Here is a 20,036-nt window from a genome sequence, read left to right on the forward strand (position 1 = left end):
ATAACAGAGTTAATATTACTTTCTAGTATCAGCTGTATGGGATCAAATTGTGGTCATAAATATTTTGTACTTGTAAATCAGGATTTGTGTGTGTAAAAAAGATTTGTGTGCGGACTTTGCTAAAAAATACGTGTGAAACTCTGCACTCAAGTTTCAAGTTACAAGTACGAATTTCGACCCTATTTTTCTTCCTTTCATCTGATTGGCCAATGTCATGTCAATCACAAATTTAACAATCCAATCAGAGAACAGATGGGTTTGGCTGGCAACCGCCATGGCAGCTGACACAGCACTCAATAACTTAGAGGTCAAGGCTGCCATGATGGCGGCCGATGGCTCACAGCAAAACAGTTCAGTGTTACTGGCGACTTCCATTGCAATAACTGGCCTGCGTTACTTGTGAAGCATCAGGTGTAATGGCCCTGTAGTAATCGGCCCTTAGCACACAGAAAATGACCAGTAAACAATGGACAACATATGTTTTTAAAGTTTACAATTTATATTTGCATTTCAAGTTATGAAAATGATTCGTTAAACATGTTTGTGGTTGTTGCAGTTAAAATTTTTTTTCTATTTTTCTGATTTTAGATCAATTGTGTTAATACAGTAATTAGCTTTAAATAAATATTATCAGGTATGGCTGGTGTGGAAGGGTTTTTTTTTTTTTTTTTTTAAATGATAGCATGTCTTAGCTTTGCAAAGCTCCACCTGGACAGACCACAAGTCTTCTGGAACAATGTCCTTTGGACAGATGAGACCAACATGGAGATGCTGGTCCATGATCACAGCACCCCCACACTAACTGTCAGCATAGTCCAGAAGGGCTGATTTGGGCTTGTTCTGCAGCCCCAGGACCATAACACCTTAGTCGACCACAAAGCGTTCCTGAGTCAAATGTGAGGCCAGCTGTCTGACAGACCCAATTTGGATCATACAACAGGCCAATGATCCCGACCACAGCAGCAAATCTCCAACAGAATGGCTGAAAAAGGAGAGAATCAAGGTGCTGCAGTGGTCCAGAGTCCATGAAAGTCCAGTGAACTGAAACTACGCCGTAAAGAACAGTACACTTTCACATAAATATACATATTTTTAAAAAATCAAACATTAATTTTAGTGACATTTGACCCAGTGAATCCTTCACACACCTGGGATCACAGGACTCCTGCAATGAAAAATCGCTTTAGCTGGCGTCGCAGCATCAGTCCAGTCGACGGTACGTGGATAGAATAGTAACAAAAACAACACAGCAAGGATACGCCAAGAAGCTTCAAGTCTGTATTTTTACTGTAACTTTTCATTTGTTGCCTTTGTGTCTTAAGACTCATGTTTCATCAGTTTGTCATCACTTTTTATATTTCACTCATCATCGTCTGAAGGTTTTGTCTGCCTGCTAGTTTGTTGCGGCACATTTTAAAAAAATAAAATAAAATAAAAGACCTTTGACCCAGTAAAATATAATATTGGGGAGCTGGTTCTATTTTTGTAACCTGGTGTTATTGGAGGAGTGGATGTGATGCACACAGACAGTTAAGAAACGAGAACTACAAAAGAGTGCAAACAGTTTAATGAGTCATTTAGACGAAAACTCAACTTCTTTATTCCATCAGCACTTTGACTATTTCGGCCTCCACCTGTTCTCAGATGTTGGGGAGGAACAGAAACAGAAGGAAAGCTGAGATGTTCTCCAATTATTTACAAGGCTGGACGACACAAATCATACGAAAAACAACAACTGAAGAGCTGCCGATCCACCTCCGTGCTCGCTCTACTCATCTGTGAACAGACTACAGTCTGATTTCTTTCAAGAGATTAAAACGATTTATTTCCCCAGACACGTCAAAAGCTTTAGTGCGTCTTCAGTTTGTCTGCAAACAGCGTCATGAGAAGTCCGTACAGGAAGCCGCCGGCGAGGAGCAGCACGGTGCTGGAGATAGGGCCGAGCGACAGGAGGGCTCCAAACACGTAGAAGAGAAGCAGCAGCAGTATGGTCCTGTAGCTGGCCAGCGGGCGAAGGCTCAGCTTCGGCCGCTGGCTCCTCTCCAGCACGTGCCGCGACATCGGGCTGTGCTTCAGTTTGGTGCTGGAATCGAGATTCGTCAGGTAGTGACGACCCAGACGGCCCAGGAAGTCCGGACGCGAGCACAGTGCATTCATGTGTCGTCCAAACTGTGAGGGGGCAACAACAGACACGCGAGCACGTGTTTCATTCACAGTCAAATATGAAATTTACACACGTGAGCACAAACAGTGAAGCAGCTGCTTACTGAGCTTAAAAGCTGTACTTTGTGTTTTGAAGAACTGAAACTGTTAAAAATATGAAAGGGTGAGGGCGGCAACAGTTTGAAGACAGCTGAAAAACAAAGGTTACATTTGTCCTTTGTTACGTGTCGCTGTGCTGCTCTCCATCCTCACGTGCCCCGACTGTTTCTACTGTGTTCTACTCTCAGCCCTTCTTGAGTCGTATTTACGACGCCCTTGCAGGCTTGCCTACAGACAGCACTCACCCTCTCATTAATCAGAGAAGAGATCCTGTAGAAGAGCCTGACCAGCAGGGCGTTCTCATAGCTCCTAATGGGCTGCAGCTCCGGGTCTCCCTGATAGTGAATGTCAAACCTGCGCAGTCCATTTATGATCTGCAGAAAAACACACACGATCTCTTTAGGCAGTTCTCCTCCGTCCATAACCCTAACGTCTTCCTCTTTTAGGATCACATACTGACCTGCCTCCGGCCCAGGTCAGTCAGGATCAGCCCGTTCTCACTCTGCACGCAGTCTGGCAGCTGTTTGCTGTTGCCATCATCCTCCAAGGAGCCCAGGTTTGATATGAGCTGATTCAGCTGCCCCTGGTTTAGCTGCAAAACAACAAAAACCCTCCTGTTACAGAGCCCAGCTTCAAACAAAGGACAGGCTTACATGAACGTGCTGCATTCTCCAAGCTGGGAGTGAATAAAAACATCCAGACTAATCTGACCTTAAATATCTGGCACAGGTTTTCCAAAGCTCTGTCCAGGAACTCGTGGGTCTTTTTCAGATATTCTCCGGTCTCCTCTGGCTCGGCTCCGGGGAAGCTGTGGTTCAGATCAGATGCACCGAGTCCAAACCAGGACAGGAAAGATTTATTAGCCGCCACCTCACTCGAATGATCTGATATCCTCTTGGCCGTCTGTCTGGCTTGTACAATGATCTGGATTAGCTTCATGACCTGCGGGATGGACAGGAGGTGAAAACTCGGAGCAACACAGGTGTTTTCTGTACCTCTGTGGTTTACACAGGTAAACTTACCGCTCCTCTGAGCTCCGTGCCAAACATCTGCTTGTACTGACAGTCCTGTCCTTCCAAACCGTAGACGTGGCTCTTCACCTTGAACACCATGTCCGTCACCACCCGCTGCCGTGACGACAGGTAGCTGCCTCCTTGTCCTGGTGTCAGGTAGCCGCGGGGCTGCCGGTGGTGGAGGACGTGCTCGGGCTCCAGGAACAGCTGCTCACCTGCAGGGAGACGATTCCAGGTGTTTGTGGGACAACAAAGTGACAAAGCCACTGTGCAGCCTTAAGTCACGTGGTCATCATTGGTGGTAACTTTTCACCAAGTAATGATTCATTTCTACATTAGTGTAAAGAAATATGAAAAATGCCAATCATATTTCCTAAAAGATATCCAAACAGATCCACGTCATCAAGGTTTTATTTTTAACCAGTGTGAGAACAAAACACTAGCACTTCACTTAATGAGCTAATGGAAAGTTCAGATGCTCATATGCAGATTTGTGAACAATACTAATGAGCCCAGCATTGTCCCTCGTCACCTTTCTGGGTCATTTCTGCCAGGTTAGGCTGAGCGAAGACTTTGGCCACCCTGAAGACCATCAGCGCATTTTTGGCATTCACCAGATCGGTCCTGACCGCTCGGTTCAAAAACACCTGGAAGAGCTTCGTGTACATGAGCAGGTTCTCATGAACAAAGGACTCCCTGCAGGAGAGAAAGTTATCATCAGAAGCTCATCTATCAGTCTGAACCCCAAAACAGCAACAATCCCCAGACTTTCACCTTTCTGAGGGTCCGAGTCAGAGCTATGACTCAGTCAGCAAAAAGAACGACAAGCCCAAAATATCAGGTTTCATTAAAAATCTATTAAATATGTCTCCTAATTAGACACGACACAGACCTTCAAAGTAAAACAGGAAGTATACACTGACGACACAAACTCCAGAACATAAAATAATAACAAACACAAAATGCTGGCTCAACGACACAAAGGGAGGAAAAACAAGATGAAGATTTTATGGACGAGCACTTCAGAGTCCACTCTGCTCACCATTTTTCAGGCACGGTTCTGTTTTGGTCGGGCTGAGGGTTTGGCTTCTCCCCGGTGTATCTCCAGGGCTGGATGTAGCTCAGCCACGTCTCCAACACCTGAACACGGACAAAATACGCTCGTAGCAGCAAACTGCGTGTTCATGGAGCAAAACAAGCGATCACGTCAGGATGTGAGAGACCTACCGCTCTGAAAGACGCGTCCAGAGGCCAGTGACCGAAGCAGTGCTGCAGGAACAGGTACAGCTTCTGGTGCACAAAGCGCTGCACCACCACCCTGTGGGGGAAACACAAAGTTAACTAAAACCTTCATTTAATGATCCACTTCCTGCTTTTGTTCTTTTATTTAAAGTCAGGGCTGTAGAGAAGCTACCACTGCATGCTGACACATGATGCATATCTAAAAGCATCAACCATTAAATCTGCTTTACTTGCATAACATTTTATTTTAGTAATAAATGTTCTACTTCCACAAAGTCTGACAGCAGCGTGTGTGACTGACCTCTTAAACTCTTCCAGCGGGCTGGTGTGGGTGTGCGAGTGGGCGGAGGGCGAGGACGACAGCTGCTCAGGCTTCAGGCTGTTGGAGAAGGCGTGTACGTGTTTCACCAGGAGACGCACCACCAGCACGTGCTCCTCCGTCGGGCTAAAGGGCTCCTGCAGAGGGAAGCGGTCACACACAGTGCTCGGACATGACGCCAAATATGCCCAATCGCAGCCAGGATTGATGGAAAAAGCAGCCATCGCAATGCGTCCCAATCCACAAGCAGCCAAACAATTACCAGAGAGAACAGAGGTCCCACACTCAGGAGCCGGAGGGCTTTCACACGGTGTGGACTGACTCTGGAGCACCATGAAGGAATTTATACCGTACTGAATTTAATCTGAGTGTGATCGCTAACATCACAAACTCCGGATGAAAAGCTTCCGCTGACACTGAACTTAAACACACTTTGCAATTTGCATATTTTCCTTGTAAATGTTTCGCCTGAACACTTAATTTATTTACCGTTTCCCTTCAGTGACCCTAACGTTCCTGTTTTATTAAAAAATTATTTATATATTAAAACTGTGAGAAACTAAGAGGTGGGACCTCAGTGCTCGAAGCTGCTTCATCAACCAGCTGCACGTTTCCTCGTCTGGACATCATCAGGAAACACAAACAAGCAAAGCGAGGAAAGTAATGATATTTACATGTTTCTGATTGGCATGGAAAAAATGATCAATGTCACATTTGATAAGAAATCATTTCTTAAAATAAGAAGTTCTGATTTGATTGTAGTAGTATCTTTGCTTTCAAAAGATTAATGCTGCCAATAGAGAGAAACACTACAAAAACAACAAAGCACAGCAGACAGTGTAAAAAGCATGCCTGTAAAAAAAAGAAAAAGCAAGAACCACACCCAAACCAGATTCATTTTCAAAGCTTCATTCCTGGATTACTTTCTCTTTCAAGGATACTTCTCTGTAAAATTCATAATTTACAGTCAGACTCAAAGGAAACAGGCCAATCATCCTCTGGTTTACCGACAGCAGCCAAAGAGTTAAACGCTGTTACCGTATAATGTGGGCAATCTCTGTCTTTTAATAATCAGCTGAAAGTCAATAAGCATGGCTAAGTTCTAAAGTAGAAATAATCCCTGAAACTATGATTAAAATATCTTAAATGAACAGAGAGCTGCGCTTTTTATTAAACAAGCTTGCAGAATGAAGCTAAACAGCCGCTGCTATCATCTGCCATCTACAGGCCGGTGACTGGAATGACATCGTCTGGTTGTTGTTACCAGAGAAGTAACCTTGACTGTGAGCTTGAGTGGCTGAGGTTTACCTCCAGGAGGCCCCAGAGGGGCGGGGGTGAATGAAAAGGTAAAAGTACTTGGTAGGTGTGGAGGGTCCCAGAGCCTGGTGGGGCGTGGGGTTGGCACGGCATGCTGGACATACTGAGGCGGTACTGCAGCAGCGCCAGCTGTTCACCCGTAACCACCAGGAAGGGGGGGTAGAGGAAGATGAGGAAGAGGAAAGACAACGACGAAAGGTGGAGGAGCAACAGTGAAGAGAGGGGGAGAGGGGGAAAAAGTGAGGAAGAGGAGGCAGGGAACGAAAAAGGTGGCAGGAGGAAGTTACACGTGAGAACAGGAGCAAAGGAGGCAGCAAAAACAGGAGCGAGAGCGCAACCAGACAAACAATTGGCCGGAAATATTCAGGAGAAAAAGAGCAGGAGACAGGAGAGGAGACACAAAGACAACAAAGTGACTTTGGGAACAAAATGAACGGCTGGGGGCGACGCAGACGCCGTTCCTACACCAGACGTGAGTTACGTGACTGTAGGGACGGGAATCATTTCACTCCAAAATATTAGGCTTTGTTCATTAATACTGAAAATGTATCTGAAACCCCCAAATCAACCAGGAAAGAGTGAAAAAACGAGCGGGAAAAATCCCAGTTTGTGTTTTTAACCCGTCACTGTAGATCCAAACGGAAATCATTCCCATTCCTACTGTTCAACACAAACAGAGGGAACTCAACACTGTAAGATTTTGGGGTTTGTGTGTAAGATTAAAGTAATTATTAGCATCAAACTGGACTGGATCGGACTGAACTGTGAATTATGCAAAGCTGAAAAAGTGGTGCTGGAAATGAGCACAGCACGCCTCCAAAATCTTGCAGGTTAACTCCACTCTTATATATAACAGACACAGTGACCTCACACAGCGTTTAACAAGTTCAGGAGACAACAATTAAAATCGCGTTTACTCTTCGGGACGGTCAGAATGTCACACACAGGGAGTCCACCGTTTCCTCTGCAGTCTCACGGTAAACGGTCTGTATTTGTATATCGCTTTACTCGTCCTTAAGGACCCCAAAGCGCTTTACACAACCAGTCATCCACATTCACACACTGGTGATGGCAGCTACATTGTAACCACAGCTCTTATCTTAGCTAACGTGCATCACTTTTGACTTTCAGGTAACTGCAGACAAAAGCACAGCTGCAAAGAAACTGCAGTTGGGTGGATATTCAAGTAGGTAACATGCTGACCGTGTAATAAATAATAATACAGATGAGGGGGTCTAAGCACATGCTGTATATCTACAGTGTCATGCACACTGTATACAGTGCAGGTGAAATAAACACCAACATAAGCGTCTGTCGCACTGAGACACACATTTATGCACACATTGATCCACTCCACCGTGACTTTATGCTGTGTTGCACATACACATGGAGAACATACCAGCAACACGCTTGCTGACACGGACATGCAGCATGCAAAGGATGTGGTAGGAAGCAAAAGCACTACTACCAGGAACATGCCCCAATCGCTTTATGCAGGAGCTCTAAGCTCAGACCGAAGAGGCTGTTTACAGCAAGTATTCAACTACAAACTGATGCCTCAAGCAGAGCAGCTGCTTGAGGAGTGAATACGCAGAGACGAGGCTGAAGATGCTTAACTAATAATAATAAAAACAACAACAACATGATTTATGTATTTTACAAATCACGGGACCTCATGGGTGTGAAGGAGGGGCTGTGGTCAGCCAATCAGCCGTGCGAAGTGGACAGGGGTGTGTGTGTGTGGGAGGAAATGTACATATCTTACCTTTACCTGAGGAGACTGCAGCTTCTGATACATTTCCAAGGAGTAGTGATGGAGCCAGATCTCCACAAACATCTGAGGAAGATCAAAACACATATTTTGAGGATTAATCATTAGTCATTTCTGTGAAGTCTCTTCACTGCCGTTCAAATGTTTTGTTTGTAACAGTAAGTGTAGTACAAGTCATAATTAAAGCCAAATCTAGCCAAATTCCACTGAAGATCATCTTCTTGCACCTCAGTGAGGCAGTGGTCCTGTTCTGACCACTCACACCACCGTCTCTGATTTCACCACGACTCAAACTTAAGCAGGCAGAGTGACGCCGTTGGCCACAACCGACACGTGACATCACGTGAACTGGTCCTCCAAGGTGAGACTGTCCACTGTAACAATCTGAGGAGTCTGAAGGAGAACACTCAGAAAACTGGGATTAAATTTACTACACCCCTGAGATTTATCTGCCCACAACTTCTGCAGATTTAAAGTCGGGCTGTTCTGACACAGTGAAGGATCCACAGCCCGTCACAGAGCCAGTGGGACAGAACAGAAGTGGCAGTGAGAGATCTAAAGACAGCTGCGGTGCTGAAGATGATCCTGAAGGGGAGATTGAAGAAATTGAAATCAAGTATGATTTAGATTTTCTTGGGACGGTTCCTGCAACTTCCACAAGAAATAAGCTGATTAATCACACCTAAAAATACCAGTTACAGCAGTCATATCCACGTCCACAGTCCAAACAAAGGCAGACCCAGAGCTGTATCTGCATCCTACCTGTAACAGGGTTTCAGACCTCCAGATTTCCTGGGCTGCGGGGTCAGCGTTCACTGAGGGCTGATGGAATATGTGATGCTTCAGGAGACTGGGGCTATGGATGCCGTAACTGGCAAAAGAAACACTGGACGATCTGTTGAAGGCACAGGAAGAGTCTGAAATCAAAGCTTTTCAGGAAATGCAGGATTTTTGTGTTACACAGTATTAAACATTCAAATGTTTCTGCCATTAAAGATTCGTCTTGTCACTAGTACCTCGGTGAAGGAGCAGAAACAGAGCCTCTGGAGTCGGAGAAAGGGGAAGGAGGAACGCTTCCTTCAGTGGGGAGGAAGTACTTCAGGTAAGTGTCCACCAGCACAAAGTAGGCGCTGTCTGTGGAGCTCCCGTACTGGCCTGGAGGGTAGTTCTGAAATCATAAAAAAGGGCTTATTAGTTTTTGATCAGGTGGTTCAATAAAAAAAATATAAAAGTGAATAATGTGTTAGTGGCAACCTCACCTTTGGTGAGATGAGACAGTAGGCAAAATTGAACATGAAGAATTCAAATGGGTCTGAAGAAGGTTAAGGAACAACCCGACTGATCTCATAAGAGCATAATTCATTCCTTCTTTAATTAAGAAATCATAAGAAATCAGAAATGAAAACATTTATGGTTCAGACGTTTGGAAACAAAGATTTTTTTCCGTTAGACTACAGAGACCAGATACATGTGGGCGACCTGGTCCTAAAACCAGCAGCTCTACAAGTGATTGTTTCATCAATCCTTCAAGAGCTCCATAAAGAAAACTCAGACTTTGCTGTTTGCATTGCAAAGGATACTGAAAGCGATGTTCAGCGTCAGGAGACCAGAGAGAGGGAACTGCAGCTTGTTGTGGAACAGCGGGCAGTCTGGGAGAACGCCCTCCTGGATGCAGGCTTTCACAGGACCCTAGAAAAATTAAAACAGTCTCAAACTCTCCCAAAAGACATTTTGCAGTATCCATACAGGACCAGTGATGTGGTTACAGCAGCTCTGTGTGTCTGAACAGTCACTCCAACATAAAATGATAATATTTAACTTCAAACGTCTGACTACAACAGCCAGAGGTGACGAGGCAAATATTCTTACTGGGAGATAATTGATTGGTATTTCATATTTGTACTCTTCCGCCTGAAGTTTATACACAAGTTTCATCATTGGACCACTGAAAAAAAGAGAGAAATAAAAAAATATTTTAATATTTTAAAAATACGAGTGCATGACATTCTAGAAAACAAAAAGATTACAAATGGAAGCGCTATATGACATCTAAAAATATACTAGACGTGCTCTTCAGTGGGGCAAAAAAAAGTCATAAAAGCAGAGAACTTCAACACGTCTGACCTCGTAGGTCGAGTTTCTCCTTCTGCCAAATTTACTAAATATTTTGAATCTTATTAACAGATTAAAAACCTCAGCAGGTTTCCATGATATTCCACTCAGCTGATATGAAGCTACCTGGGATTTAGGAAGTCCATAACAATGTTGTACTCGTTGCTCCGTGAATGAAGCAATCGCAGGTTCCAGCCAGCGATGACACCATCCAGGCTGCCAAACACACACTCTACCAGCCAAGGAAAGATCAGGTGCAGCTCCTACAGGCAGGAAACACACACACACACACACACACACACACACACACACACACACACACACACACACACACTAATAAGAAACACACTTTAACGTTTGTCTGCCTGACAAATAAACATATTCAGGCCTCCATCTCACTGTGACACTGCAAGTCCTGACTACAGTGGAGCCAACAGAGAGCAACAAAACTGCACTCATCCTTTGTGTCCCTCAGCAAACACCCACAGCTGCTTGCAAACAGAACCCCAGCTATCCACAGAGACCCCCACATGCCTCAGGAAACAATGGTCTCCACTGATCTGGGGCACAAATGTCTGAAGCTCGCAAACACCGAACAACCCTGGGCTGTGACTGATGACAGAAATAGATTTGTGGCCTGAAAAGTGAGGCCAAAGCACAAGTGCCTCAAACTTGAATTCAGGGTAACCAGATCACAATGTGATCTTCTTTTACTACCAGCCAAAATGCAGCACAAAATGTTGGACTGCCCAGAATGACACAAAAGAACAGATGTACAACAAAATGTTTGTGCCTCCAAGAAAGAAGAAAACAAAAAAACAAAACAAAGACTCAACGGGACGTTTAGTTGTATGATGAATGCTCTGCCTGATATCACGACACCAGAGAGGAAGTAGCATGCAAACAAACAGCCGTCTGTCCCGGTTCACTGTGCAGGCTACATGCATCCAATGTCGTGTCCTACCAAAACTTATTAGATTCATGACAGACGGGGCCTTGCAGTCACACTGTGGCATCTGAAAGCAGGCTGCATTCCAACAATTCAGTTATCTTGGATTTATGTGCACATCTTTCAGAGTTCAGTTCAAAGTTCAAATTTCTTCTGGGAGGAATCCATGACACTCAAAATGAAACTACGCAATTAGTGAATGTGAAACCTTAAACTGATCTCTGCCTGAATTCCCTTACTGTATCTCCCGGTCTGAAAATATCTTTGCAGCTATTTCTCATGTGGGAGTTCATGCAAACCTTCCAGCAGATATTCTACCGACTGTTTTCACAGCAAATAAAATGAATCCAGGGATAAATACCTTTGCAGGATACTCATCTATGATCTTCACCAGATCCTGGCATCGCTGCAGGAGAGGTTTGGTGGTAGCATCGGCTTTCAGGTTGGCCTGAAACAACATCACATGTCACAACATATTCATGACCAGAGAGGAGTTATTACCTTTAAATGACTTCATAACTAAGTCAGGTCAGAGATGCAGGACTCAGAGACTCACCAGCAGGAAACTGGGCTGCTGTAACGTTGGATTAGCCATTAAGGACTCCGATGTTTCTTTCTACAACTGTACAGTCCACCTGGATCCTGCTGCAGTGGCAATAACACAAACTTTAATCAAAAGTCTAACTTTAACAGTTTTAACACGTTTAACGGGGAAACTTTTGTTGGCTTATCACTAACAGAAGTGGATGCTAACCGTGCTGTTAAAGAGACTGCAGTGTCTGCCATTGAAGGAATCCTCAGCAGGAGGACAATCCATCAAAAGCAGCACTCAAGTTAGCACGAGCGGGCTAGCAAAGGCTGCTAATAGAGCTAGCACAGACAGCTAATAGTAGCTTAAACTAAGAGTAATGGTCGTTAAATCGGCCTTTAATTAAATACAACACATTCTCCGCTTTCAAATCAGCACCGTCTCACCTTTTCTCGCGATTATTTTTCAAAACTACAGCCAATTCCCCAGAAACCGCGTTCCCATCAGTGCAGTTCAAATACGACTACACTGGTTCTCCTCTTCTTCGTTGGTGTTTTACTTCACTCCAGATGGTTGATGATCGTATTATCGTACATTACTGCCACCTGCTGGAATTATTGATGCACTGCAATGTCAATTTCTCCCTCAGAGGCCGAACGTTTCCATCCCTTCTGCGCACGTCTGAGGTAAATCCGGCCAACAACAATCTATTTTATTCTTCTTTTTATAAAAAAACAAACAAACAAAAAACAATCCTCGAATATTGTTTATGTACTCTGAAAAAAAATTGTTTTTCTATGTCTGACTTTTTTTTACTTAAATTCTACAAAACGTTTTTATTTACGTGTTTTCACTTTTTCACTTTATTTATGTCTCAGCACAGTCTCAATTGACATTCCAGGACAGGGTCCACTGCAGGAGAGCTAAACGGTGCCAGTAGGGCTACAAAACAACCTCCAGCAGGGCACGCATGTGCATCTTTCTGCTCCAACTATCAGAATGAGACTCCAAGAAGAGGACACGAGGGCGCGATGTGTGGAGACCTGTGCTTAGAGCCCAGGACCGTGCAGCTCAACCAGAATTCAGCCAAAAACTCCAGAACAAAAAAGAAAATGCACAAATGTTTTTCTTTGTTTTATTTTCACTGAGTTATCATTTGTGGCTTATTCACATACAGTAAAGACGATGACATTACACGGTCTGGAAGCTTATTAGAGCTGTGAAGTAAAAAAGTTTGAAATTTGCTTATGAGGAAAACACAGGTTTATATAAACTTACAAAATGCAGTAAATTCTACAGGATACAGAAAGGAAACTAGAAAAATAGAGTTCTTTAATATACATGTACGTAAAGAGCTATACATAATGTTTCAAGCAAGGTCCATTTCATGTGTGCGTTTCCATCGAGGCCTTTAATCCGTCAGGTATGTGTGAAGCTTACGTCTCAGAACAAACATAGATGCCTGCTGAAAACTCTCGATAGTTTCTAATAAACAGGGTTACATGTGAAGCAGTAAACTGGGCAAACACTGGAGTCTGCTGTCAGCAAGTTAGATCATATAAATACGCTGCGTCTGTCTGCAGTGTGTCTGAGATCCCCCTCCAACTGTCAGTCAAACCTGAGTTTGGATGCAAACTGCACGCCAGCCACTGAGCTGTGTTAAAGGTCTGAATATTTAAACACGTAGAAGAGACATTAAAATAATAAAAAGGGTCAATCTGAGGTGTGTAAAACATGCATGGCAGAAATTTTGGCTTTTATAGATCCTCACTTGCAAAAGGAAACACATTAAGAAACAGTTTTAGGGACCTTTTAATTTACTTGTTTCATTTTTTGCACTGAAAGCCCACTAAATGCTGTCATCAGGGCAAAAACCACATAAAAATGAAAAAGCATGTCTGAAATAAATCCGAGTTCCCCTCTAAGCTCGCCTTCTCATGCAGCTCCAGACTGATTACAGAACTGCTGCTATTTTTCAATCAATCGGTCAAAGTCCTGTGCAACAAATCGAAGCGACCGTTTCACTTAAATGTCATTTTCAGAAAACTGGGCAAAGTCACAGAGAGAAAAAGCCCTGGTGAGTAAAGTGAACGATGACTAAGGCCAAGCTCCAGTGTGCAGCACAGAGGCTCAAACAGACTTCCAGGGGCTGACCTGAGAACAGCAGCAATGCCATCAGTCCAGAGCTGCACACAAAGATGACCCTGAAGGGGAGATCATCCAAATTTAAATCGGACCTTGCTTTTTTTGTTTATAGGTGAATAACTGGAACTTTAATTGCAGCTCATATCTATCAGCACATCTGTCACAGAATGCTGCAAACTAACTTACACTTACTTGGACTACTTTTCTACCAAATGATTTATCTGCCTGTAAACTATCAGCGACAGCTCATAAAAGCATGAAATGAGCTACAAAAACAAGACTTCAGAGACAGATACAGGTTTCTATCTTTCTACATACATCCTTATATTTCCATTTCCAAGTCTTTCTAAATACTAAAGAGTTCAGGACGAAGACAAACGAATCACTTTTTCTGGAATATTAGTTTTTAATGGTAAATTATCATTAGTGTCACTTTGTTGGCCGGCTTTATTTGCTCAGGAAGCAAACTTTCTTGACTTGACCTCAGCGTGTCCTCTGCATGTACAGGATCTGTTGTCCTCGGCAGTCTCTGATCCTCCAGGCGACTAGAGAGGAACCTCGGGAGGGTTGTTCCTCCTCACGCGAGCCTTCCTGCTCTCCTGTTTCATCTTCAGCGCCCGCAGCTTCTGCTGCCGGCGCTTCTCGCGGTACCAAAGTTGCTCGCAGTACTCGTCCACGGTCAGACTGTTGCTTCCCACCTTGTGCAGGTCTTTGTAGCTCCTCTGAGGCAGCCACGAGTTCCCATGTCCTGGCAGAGAAGGCGGTGCGTGAGGGGAGCCCGGCTGGCTCAGAAACCCAGCAATCCCTCCTCCTCCGGCCGGGCCAGTTTTCCCCAGAATCACTGGGCCCGGGAGGTTGGGGTTGTGGCTCTGCATGTAGCGAGCTGGGTTGAGGCTGTGCTTGGGGATAATGCGAACGCGGTATCGAGCCAGGACCTGGGCGTAGGAGTGCTCGTGGCTGGTGCAGGTGTAAAGGCCCGAGTCGGCCTGTTCCAGGTGCTGAATGAGCAAGCCTCGCTTCATGTGGAAGGAGCGGTCGTCGTCGCTCTGAGGCAGCTGAGGAAAGAACGGCAAAAGTTCAGTCTGAGCTGTTCTTTGTATTCAAGGAGGTGCAGCAGAATATTGTGTGCACTCGTGTGCAGCAGTGCATTTTGGAACAATGGTAGTTAATGACAGTGGGACAGTTCGGATTTTAGCTGTTTCTACAGCCCACTGGTGGGTTTATATGCAACACGGCCTCGCTTTCTAAACATCTTTTAGACGTCCAATCTTGGTCAGGCAGAAACAAAGTCTTTCTGAGATACACTGTTTCTGTTTGCTCAGATTTAGCCAGAAAATAATGTCTGTTAATGTCTTGTCCTTTGGAGGTTCGGGACTAAAAATATATACAAATAAAACCAGAGGAAGGAGAACGTTTAGAGGGAAAATCCAGAGACTAAAGTCATGATAGTGTTTTTTGTGAATGAGCCACAGCAGAGAAGAAGAAGACTCTACTGTCAACATCTGTAAAAACCTGAATGCTTTTAATTTGAAAACTGAAAAGAGAGCAGTAAACTCACCTCTCTGCTTTCATGTGTCTGACCGACAGTCTGCTGCTGGCCGTCTGAGACCTGCAGCGTCCACCTGAGCTCCGCCTGGGACGAGCGAGGAACACACTCCAGGAAGGTGGAGTTTCCCTCAACACCGTACACCACCTTCACCTCCACAGAGTCTGAATCTGACAAAGACACAGGAAAACCCTTAGGGCATTGCTTTTTTGCTTTCACAGCTCTGCACACGGTGTGATGCTCCCAGGGAAATGATGGAAATGATTCTTTTCCTTTTGTAGTTATGTTCGTTTGAATGTGAGACGGCACAGGTGATAAAAGATTATACAGGAAAAAGCACTTTTTTTTTGCATAGAACTGTAAAATGAAAGATTTCCTTAACTGTAAAAAAAAATGAGTTTTCTGTTATTTTTGACCACAAAACAGAGAAAGCCGCAGTTATGCGATACATCCACTAGAGGGCGCCATATGCCCGTGTTCAGAACACCATGGTAACAACAGGCATTTTACCTTAATTTCACTTATTTTGTAAAAATACAAGGCGACCATTTTTAAAAAGTGCTGTCAGCTCCTGATAGTTAATACCAGTAATTAAATGTTCCTTCTCAGGTGAGACGAGTGATTCAGTGATTCAGTGGATTTTCTGTTCACAAAAAAGAAAAAGCAAAGGTTTCAGGAAAAGACAAACTGCCACTTCTGTTTTTCTCTAACACAAGCTAAACAGTTATTTAGGATCATGTACAGAATTCATCTCAGTCTGATGGTTTCGGACTCTAAAGGATAAATATCAGACACACACAAGTGTAAGAATTGACTTTATCTACTTTTATCGGCTAACTTTAAGAAACTTCCAGAGTGTCACACAGAGTGAATCGATGGGTCAGTCCTGATAGACGCGACTAAATCTGTCAGGAAAAACGTTTGGAGTGTAAAATCGATTTGTTTGCAGTTTTTAACAGAACTTTAATGTCTTTCCTGAAAAGTTCACGTAGGCATCTGTCTGATACATGTTTGGAAAGAAATGACATGAATCACAAAATTCTGCACGTTAAGTATGACAAAGTTACTGTACGAAATAAATCAGCTTTGATTTATCAGGTGTGGGGGGGGGGGGGCTCACATTTAATATATGGAACGATCAATAACAAACATCAATAATGAAGCAGAAATGAAAGAATACAATAACGCCCACATGACTGGTGTCATATTAGACTCCCTGATCACACAGAGTATCTGAGCATCAGGTCATGTGATCGATTATGGGCCCACACAGCAGGTTTACGTTCCTGCCCCACAGTGACACTAACACTCTGCCACTGGTCACAGTGCAGCACATGTACACATGTAAGTGTGGACATGTCTGCTGTGTAACAGCTGCCAGGAGAATAATATTTTAAACAGTTTATTCACATCAGCAGAGGAAATGCTCACCGTCCTCTGTGTCTGGACACTGACTCCAGGGGTCTCCATACTTCACATCCTGTCTGCGCGCCCGCCTGACACACACACACACACGCACACGCACACACACACACACACGCGCACACACACACACACGCACACACACACACACACACAGTTAGAATCTGTATTTATTAAACACTTCATTTAGGTTGAATTTAAAGGAGCAGACTTGAATCCGTGAGCTTCGTTCTTTGGTCGTTTGCACTCCTGACTCACAGCGAGAAGGTTCAAAGCTCTTTACTGTATTTGTTATTTGATTTATTCAGATAACAGCGACGATACCAGCACATGGATACTGTGAGTAACATGCAATCGATTGAACATAAAGACTTTTAGCCAGAGTTTGGTTCAAACATGGACGATGGATGGATGCACTGAGCCTCTCTCATGCTTTATATCAGCATTTATTTGTTTTTGTAAAAGCTGCACAGTCCTCTGATGATTTAATTCATGCTGAAAATGTTAAAAGCAGCTTTGTGTGTGCGAGCAGACGTCAGACTCATCGGTTAAAGCACAGCTGACAGCGGCAGCAGCAGATAACGGCGTGCCTTTAGATAAACTCGTATAAGTGCATTAAATCCTCCCCCTCGCTGTTGTTGCTGCGCTCCCCTGGTGCCAGAAAAAGGAGCTACTGAGATTATGAATGAGGAAACATGGAGTGAGAACAGGCTGTGAAAATACAGAGTGTTTGTTCAGACTTTTGTCAGGTCTCGTTCTGCTTCGGCCTCCCCGTTACCCCCCCAGCCCTCGCACCCATCCTCCCCTTTTTTAGCTTTAACTCATCTGCACGACTCCAAAAATCACAATTCCTGCATCCTTCTCTCTGTAAGTGTTTGAGGAAACTTGAGCGCAGCGTGTACTCAAGTCTTAGAACCTCACTGGCTGTGCAGGCGCACGATCAGCTGATACAGATGTCATTTCAGCTTTATGTCACTGCTGCGCCGCCCATTTGACCTTTTTTATCGCCCTTCTTATGGCAGAAATTCATGACAGAACTGCTTCATGGTCATTAAAAAAAGAAATGAGTTAATGTTTATTTTAGCAACGATCTGCAGAACCGAGGTTCAAAAATCACTTTCAATCATAGCGCGGTTCACTGGAGGTGCCAACTTACTCCTGGAGCAGTGCGAATGCAGGAGTTTTCATTTTCCACTTCATTTATATCTGTGAAAAAAGGCTCGTGAACGTGTTCTTGATTTAAATCCACGAGATTGTGTCATTGTTTTTTATCCTGAAGGCCATCAGAGGGACAGCAGAGCATGTTTTTACTGTACGGCAGAGGCTGTCAAAGCTCCAGAAGAAGTTCGGTTCTCACACTGCAAAATTTTAACGGCTAAAACTCCAGTTTACCGGCATCAGCACCGTGCACAGGTCGATCTTCCTGCTCCCCCGGCATGACCAATCACATATGAGAGGTCACACGAAGGTGGTCGTCAGCTCGATAAGTCAGCACGGGGTTTGTCAAACTAGGGGGCGGCTGTGCACACAGAGTCATCTACTAATTGGAAGGTCGGTGGTTCAATCCCTGGTTCTTCCAGTTTGCACGTTGCATGTTATCTTTGGACAAGACTCTAAAGCCCCAGCTGTCCCTCATGCATCCATCAGTGAATGCGGCTTCAGTTACCATGGCGATGTATCCCAGGAAGATGTGTGTGCATTAAACTTTTATTTTATATTTTGAACTGGTTACCAACGGCCCACCTGCACTGGCTCTGTGGCCCGGTGGTCTGCAGGGGTGCATGCGAGTCATGTCAGCTTGTTTTTCACAGAGATATCTGGCTCTCGAGGTGCGAGTGTGTACGCTGAAATGTCCCTGTGGTCTGCTTTCTGTCACACAAAGAGCCGTAAAGACTTTACACCATCAGAGTTAGCTGGGTGCCTGACGTCTTTGTCTGCTCTGATTCTTATGAAGCTACAGTAGTGTTGAAAAGTTTACAATGTTTGCACAATTATCTGTTTTAAATGAAAAAAAATCATGTTGTTGTTGAAATGTGCCACATGGATGAACTTCATCTATTATTTTTGAGCAACAGCCAACATAAGCAGGGCTGAACGCAGTAAGAGTAAATCCTACAGCGTGTTCACACTCGGGTGACTCGGGCTGATAAACGTCCTCCCTCTCCGTCCTCGTTACCTCCGGCTCATGGCGAAGTATCTGGAGCAGGTCTGTCCATCCCAGGAACAGTAGGGGTCTCGGGCCAGGCAGCACTCGGCACAGCCGGTCCCGTATAACTCGCACCTCTGGAGCCCCAGCTGGGCCACGCCGAGCTCGCTGGACACGTACAGCTGTTGCTGTGGAGCAGAGGGGGGAGGAAGAGGAGAGCTTTTCTGTAAGCTGGCCGTGCATCCTCATGGCTCATATCTGTTGCACAACTCTAAAAAAGTTGCTCAACATCCTGTTTCACCCATAATCTTCATATATGTTCACGCTTCTCTCAGTTTTGTATTTTAAATGAAAGATTTCCGGGACTCGTGTCACCGAAATCTATAAAGATGTAAAGATGCTACAGAGAAGAATGATTTATTCAAAGCTGATTTTGCTGCAGAAAAGTCAACATCTAATATTTAGATCAAATTTAAATACTTTAGATATCTTAGTCTGAATCGTCTGGACAGATGGAAAAACACACATTTCCTCTTTGACCAGGACCATCACTGTGACATGAACCAAATAATGACTTGTTTAATTTAAGAAAGCTCCAGAAATACATAAGTAATCCAAGTCCGACGCTTCAGAGAGAAACAGAGAGACTTACTCGCTTGGTGGAAAGCTCCATGCTGAGGATGGGAGTGGGACTCTGTGGGATGAAGAGGAGAAGTATAAATATAAGAAGTTACAGATAACGCGCGATGACAGACGGCGGCGTTCATCGATGCAGCGTGATAGGTGAGAATTATTAACGAGACGAGGAATAATTTAGGATTTAGGAGTAACTGCAGTGCCGGCTTCATCGGGCTCGAGTTTCCTGTTGCACAACTCAGAAAAATTCTTATTGGTGAATAAATGTGGGAGAAAGCAAAGACGAGCAGCGTTTAACAGCTGGAGCAGCTGGCAGCAGATAAACTTTTAAATGAGATTATTAGTCAGTAAATCAGTGGACGAATAAAACTGGCCAACATGATATATAAACAACACGGTTCACTTATTAATTTTTATTACGTACATATTTTAACAGCGTTTATATATCGATGTTATAGTGGACAGATACTCATGTGAGCATAGTTTTGAGGATTCTTTGACTCTATACGCACGTTTAATGGCAGTACTTGTATCTTGTAACCTTTATATGTGTTTCACAGCTTATTTAATATTATTTGTACCCGAGCAGCGACTGCAGGTCCAGCTAAATTTGTTAGCATCTGGAAA

At 44.1% G+C, this 20,036-nt stretch overlaps 2 protein-coding genes across 8 annotated transcripts in view; both read right to left on the minus strand.

Moving 5' to 3' along the window:
* Positions 1–1,545: 1,545 nt before the first annotated feature.
* Positions 1,546–12,083, minus strand: smpd4 (sphingomyelin phosphodiesterase 4). Of its 5 annotated transcripts, none has more exons than XM_085407655.1 (20): positions 11,961–12,083; positions 11,542–11,630; positions 11,347–11,433; positions 10,163–10,299; positions 9,794–9,869; positions 9,505–9,613; positions 9,184–9,236; positions 8,941–9,092; positions 8,687–8,819; positions 7,925–7,990; positions 6,193–6,282; positions 4,819–4,973; positions 4,503–4,593; positions 4,318–4,415; positions 3,808–3,971; positions 3,285–3,490; positions 2,974–3,204; positions 2,723–2,854; positions 2,508–2,636; positions 1,546–2,169 (listed from the first exon to the last, which is right to left on the minus strand). In XM_085407655.1, exons 2-20 carry the CDS (start codon positions 11,578–11,580, stop codon positions 1,849–1,851), a joined length of 2,469 nt encoding a protein of 822 aa, XP_085263781.1. In that variant the 5' UTR covers positions 11,581–11,630; positions 11,961–12,083; the 3' UTR covers positions 1,546–1,848. The 5 variants fall into 5 exon arrangements, with proteins under 5 accessions (XP_085263781.1, XP_085263779.1, XP_085263780.1 ...); XM_085407653.1 differs by having other exon boundaries at positions 7,919–7,990; XM_085407654.1 differs by having other exon boundaries at positions 7,919–7,990; positions 11,542–11,627; positions 11,961–12,031.
* A 552-nt stretch (positions 12,084–12,635) lies between these two features.
* Positions 12,636–20,036, minus strand: part of LOC146670644 (semaphorin-3D) — a 102,454-nt gene continuing 95,053 nt past the window's right edge. For 2 of the 3 annotated variants that reach the window (XM_085407658.1, XM_085407659.1), the window contains exons 14-18: positions 19,426–19,467; positions 18,804–18,961; positions 16,637–16,701; positions 15,218–15,375; positions 12,636–14,714 (exon numbers count right to left, since the gene is read on the minus strand). In XM_085407658.1, coding sequence (XP_085263784.1) covers positions 14,205–14,714; positions 15,218–15,375; positions 16,637–16,701; positions 18,804–18,961; positions 19,426–19,467 — 933 coding nt within the window. In that variant the 3' untranslated portion in view covers positions 12,636–14,204. The remainder of the gene's footprint in view (positions 14,715–15,217; positions 15,376–16,636; positions 16,702–18,803; positions 18,962–19,425; positions 19,468–20,036) is intronic. The other variant, XM_085407660.1, reaches the window with a different exon arrangement.

The sequence above is a fragment of the Rhamphochromis longiceps genome, linkage group LG5, assembly GCF_057381845.1.
Source record: "Rhamphochromis longiceps isolate RC_006_pf linkage group LG5, R_longiceps_female_GT1.1, whole genome shotgun sequence".
Taxonomy (NCBI): Eukaryota; Metazoa; Chordata; class Actinopteri; order Cichliformes; family Cichlidae; genus Rhamphochromis; species Rhamphochromis longiceps.

Excerpts from the sequence above, each read along its gene's own strand:
- smpd4 (XM_085407653.1), bottom strand. The coding sequence starts at position 11,580 with ATGGCTAATCCAACGTTACAGCAGCCCAGTTTCCTGCTG. Across the intron at positions 6,283-7,918 it reads TGCAGTCTCCTCAGGTAAAG|CTGGCGCTGCTGCAGTACCG; the intron begins GTAAGATATGTA and ends ACGGGTGAACAG. Across the intron at positions 3,972-4,317 it reads AGAACCGTGCCTGAAAAATG|GGAGTCCTTTGTTCATGAGA; the intron begins GTGAGCAGAGTG and ends TCTCTCCTGCAG.